Source organism: Chinchilla lanigera, unplaced genomic scaffold (genome assembly GCF_000276665.1).
Source record: "Chinchilla lanigera isolate Chin_1 unplaced genomic scaffold, ChiLan1.0 scaffold00112, whole genome shotgun sequence".
NCBI lineage: Eukaryota > Metazoa > Chordata > Mammalia > Rodentia > Chinchillidae > Chinchilla > Chinchilla lanigera.
This window is the reverse complement of record NW_004955513.1, coordinates 4,507,603-4,511,549: the sequence shown is the minus strand read 5'-3', so window position 1 is coordinate 4,511,549 and position 3,947 is coordinate 4,507,603. Positions and strand designations below refer to the sequence as shown.

The 3,947-nt window shown below is 61.7% G+C and overlaps 1 protein-coding gene across 1 annotated transcript in view; it reads right to left on the bottom strand.

Annotated features, from left to right (window-relative positions):
- LOC102026458 (nascent polypeptide-associated complex subunit alpha, muscle-specific form-like) overlaps positions 1 to 3,464 on the bottom strand; it is a 4,582-nt gene extending 1,118 nt beyond the window's left edge. The window contains exons 1-4 of the mRNA XM_013506580.1: positions 3,126 to 3,464; positions 2,744 to 2,869; positions 2,176 to 2,510; positions 25 to 568 (exon numbers count right to left, since the gene is read on the bottom strand). Coding sequence (XP_013362034.1) covers positions 25 to 568; positions 2,176 to 2,510; positions 2,744 to 2,869; positions 3,126 to 3,398 — 1,278 coding nt within the window. The 5' untranslated portion in view covers positions 3,399 to 3,464. The remainder of the gene's footprint in view (positions 1 to 24; positions 569 to 2,175; positions 2,511 to 2,743; positions 2,870 to 3,125) is intronic.
- Between the last annotated feature and the right edge of the window lie 483 nt (positions 3,465 to 3,947).

The following is a 3,947-nucleotide window of genomic DNA, read 5'->3' as shown; positions in this document are numbered from 1 at the left end:
GCTGGTGGCTCCCGCGGGCGGCACCAGAGGGCGCCGCGCTCCTCCAGCCCTCGGTCCTCGGCAGGTGCACGGGTGGGGTGGAGGTGCGCGCCGCGCGGCTGGGGCGGCTCGGCCCCTCCCTGCCCTCCGGGGACCTCTGCGGCTTTCTTCCTGAAACACCGACGCGCCGCGGCGGGCGGGCGGGCCGGGTGCCGGGGCACAGGGACCTTGGGAGCTCGACTCCGCGTTTGCTTCAGCGCGGCGTGGGGACCCCAGGACACAGGCACCGAGCCGGAGGAGAGAGGGAGGCCGAGGGCCGGCGGGCGGAGGTCGGGACCGGCCGGTGGCTGGGGCCACCTCTGTGCGCAGACTCCAGCCAGCGGGGGCTGTGCGTGCGGGGTCTCCCAGGCAGGCAGGGCCACACCGCCGTGGGGTCTGCACCCGGGTGTTTGTCTGTGGCCTGGGCCAGGCCTGGTCCACTTCCCCTGAAGGCAGCCCTGCCTCAGCCCCTAGGTCTTCTGCGCAGGGGTTCGCAGGCCTGGGCTGGCCCTGAGGCTCGGGGGTTCTTGGAAAGACAGTTTTGATGGATCTGGGGGTTCACAAGGAAGTGCCTGTTAACATAGAGAAGGGCTCTGTTTTTAGACCAGTTTTAACTTCTCTCTTGCAGAATCACCCCTCGAGGCCGAAGTTGGGGTGAGGCTTTTTGTTTTTGGTACTGGGGAGCCCAGGGAGTGCTAGGCGACATCCTCAGCCCTTTTTGCTTTTAATCTTATTTATTTTATTTTATTTTATTTTATTTTTTTTGGTACTGGGAGTCAAACTCAGGGCCTTGTGCTTGCCAGGCAGGCGCTGTGCCGCTGAGCTATTTCTTACCGTACTGGGCACTAAACCCAGGACCTTCCCACAGAGCTACATCCCCTGTCATGGTTTGTGTCTGGATGTCCCCTCAAAGCCTCATGCAGTCATGGGGCGGGTTCTAGAGATTCTGATTGACTCATGGTCCAATGCTGGGATTATAGGTATGAGGGCTACACCTGCCCTGGGACGGGCACCCTGCATACAGTATGAGGGAGGGAAAGGGGCTTGCCTGCTGCTGCTGCTCCCTTTTGGCTCTTGCTGCTTTTGCTGTTTTCCTCAGGCAAGACCTGTTGCCCTCTGCCATGTGTCACCCTGCCTGGGAGCCAGCTGAGTATGGACTGAAACCTCCACAGACTGTGACTAAATAAGCCTTTCCTTTCTTAATTCTGAGTGTCGGGTATTTTGTCTCAGTCATGAGAGGAAAGTAACTAAGACATCCCTCAGCCTTTTTTTCTATTTTTTATTTTCAAACAGAGTTCTCGCTACATCACCAAATTGGGCCGAGAATATAGCTCAGTGACATAAGTGTCTGCCTGGCAAGCACAAGGTCCTGAGTTTGATTTCCAGTGAATCACCAAATTGCCCAGGCTGGGTTTGAACTTGGGATCCTCCTGCCTCAGCCTCACTCAAAGTGCCTGGCTCATTTCTTTTATTTTGAGGTGGGATCTCACTAAGTTTCCCATGCTGGCCTTGAACGTGCCATTCTCCTGCCTCAGCCTCTTGAGTAAATGGGGTTACAGGTGTGCACCACACCTGGGCACTGTGTGAGCTTTGACAAAGGGACAGTGATGTTTCCCCCATTTCAACACCCTTTAGGTGAGTTCTGATTTCCTAAAAACTTCCCTGCTCACCTGTTCACCCCCTACTTTGCCTCAGTTGACCAAAGCTCACAGCAGTCCACCTGCCTCAGCCTCCCCACTGCTGGGCTGGTAGATGTGCACCAGCATGTTGGGCTAGTTTCTCTTTTGCGGGCTGGGTTCTGTTGGGGTCCCGGCCAGGCCAGGGGTGGGGGTTTACGCTGTCCCAGCAGGGAGACCAGGGCTTGGGGAGCTGGGGGGCTCCCGCCTGCAGGCCGGACAGCGGGCTGAGCACAGACTACCTCGTGGCTTAGCCATGTCCTGCGTGTGACGGGGGCAGCCACACCAGGTTGTTTTTCTTTTTTCTTTTTTTTTGGGTTTTTCTCCGGTACAGGTTGTTTTTCACTGAGACGTAGTTTGGGGAGAGCCCCAGAGGGCACTGGAGCCCACCGTGGCCTGGTGAGTGCCGGGCACCTCCCTGGGGGCTGTGGCAGCTCCCCAGACACTGCTCCAGGGTCCCCGCTGGCCTGCCCTGCGGTACCCACACTTGGGGCCGGAGACTCTGGCCAGAAGAGCCGGAGTCTCTGACACGGTTGCCCACTGCCGCTCCAGGCAGGAGGGTGTGTCAGAGTGAGGGGCGACGGGGCTCACACAAGTCCCCGCCTCCTCCCCGTGGCCATTTATATTCAGGTCCAGGGCCGCGGGGGACAGAGCTGGCAGGGTCTGCAGGGCGCCGGTCTCAGAGGCCTTTCCCCGCCCAGCCAGGCTTGGCCCCCGCAGCTCTGAGCGGTGCTCCTGGTGCCGCCCACGCCAGGGTGGCCTTGTCCAGAAGTGGGTCGCAGGGCCCGGGTGTGGGCAGGTGTAGTGGCGGCGTCCCTGGACGGCGGCGTCAGCACTTCGGGTTATTTATGAACTCTTCTATTTGCCGGGACAAGCCTCCCTGTACTCAGTTGCCATGGTAGCCTTAAGCCCGGCATCTTATTAATTCTGCATGTTATAAAATAAATATACATCAGACAATCGAGGTGAAGGTTCTATTTTTTTATTATGCATTTGGTTCTTGCAGGGCGGGATGCTCCTGGCCCGGCTTCCCTCTTCCCTCCGCGCACATCCATCAGGCCCAGCGCCTGCGCACTGGAGCTGAGAGCGCGGGGGCGGGGCTTCCAGATCCTGAGCCTCCGCCCTGCGCTGGGTAGCGGCGGGTGCCCGGGGCTCGGGCGTGCAGGGACGGGGACCTGCGGGGGGCGGACGTGTTGTCCCTGAGGGTCGGGAGGAGGTCGGGCTGCCGGGCTCTCTGTCAGCCTGGCTTCTCTGAGTCTGCCACCCTGGCCCTCCAGGCCCGCGCCGCACCTGGGAGACCACCTCCGCGCCCACTTCCCATGCGTGCAGCCGCGGAGCCCCTACCCCACCTCCCACGGTGACCAGGACCCAGCGGGGCCTGCTCCCTGCCCGACCCTCAGCAAACCCCACCGTGCACTCGCAGCTCCTCACCGTGTGCCCGCGGCAGCCCGGTCCTCCTCGGCCTGCCACCTCCCCTCTTGGCTCCTGGGGCCGGGCAGAGGGGCTTGAGTCACAGACAGGGGGCTCTTGGGAAAGACTTCCTCCCCAGTCTCCCTCCGTGGGCGGGAGCAGCAGCCTCAGCCGGCCAGGCCTCAGCTTCGTCTGACCCCGGGCGGGCGAGGCGGGCAGGGTGGCAGGAAGGGCAGCCACCCGGCTCTGCAGCATGGAGGGCGCGCCCTGGATGAGGCCCGTAGCCTCGGCCATCTGCAGGGAGGGGCCCAGCGAGCACAGGCCCTGCTCCCGGCCGGCTCAGTGCTGGGGTTTCCAGGGCACCGGTTTGCTGGAGTCTGGGCCTGGGGCAGCTGGGCCACCTGGCAGCGGTCAGCAGGTGGCACCTGTGGGCTGGCGGCCCATCGATCCCGGCAGGCGGCCAGCAAGTCCCGCTCAGGGCTCCCGGCCCCCAGGGCCCGATCAGGGCATCGACAGAGCTGCGCTCTTGCCATTTAATTAAGCTCAGTTTAATTAAAAACCCAGAGTTCTTTATTAGACTGCGTAATTGATTTAATTTTCTGTGGGATTCAAGTGCCAAACACCCCTACAGTAGGGGCTCCTCAGTCCTGCGGCAGAAGGAGAAGCTGCCCTCTCTGTGGGGTCTGCCCTCACCCTGTGGCCACCACGTCCCCAGCCGCTGCCTGGCCCTGAGCGGGACACCCAGTGGGAAAGAGCCAGGCCTGGCTGGCCCTGTTGGGTTAAGGTGAGACTGCTGGAGGCCCCCTCAGGCGCCCACACAGGATGGGGTGGCAGTGGATTTCC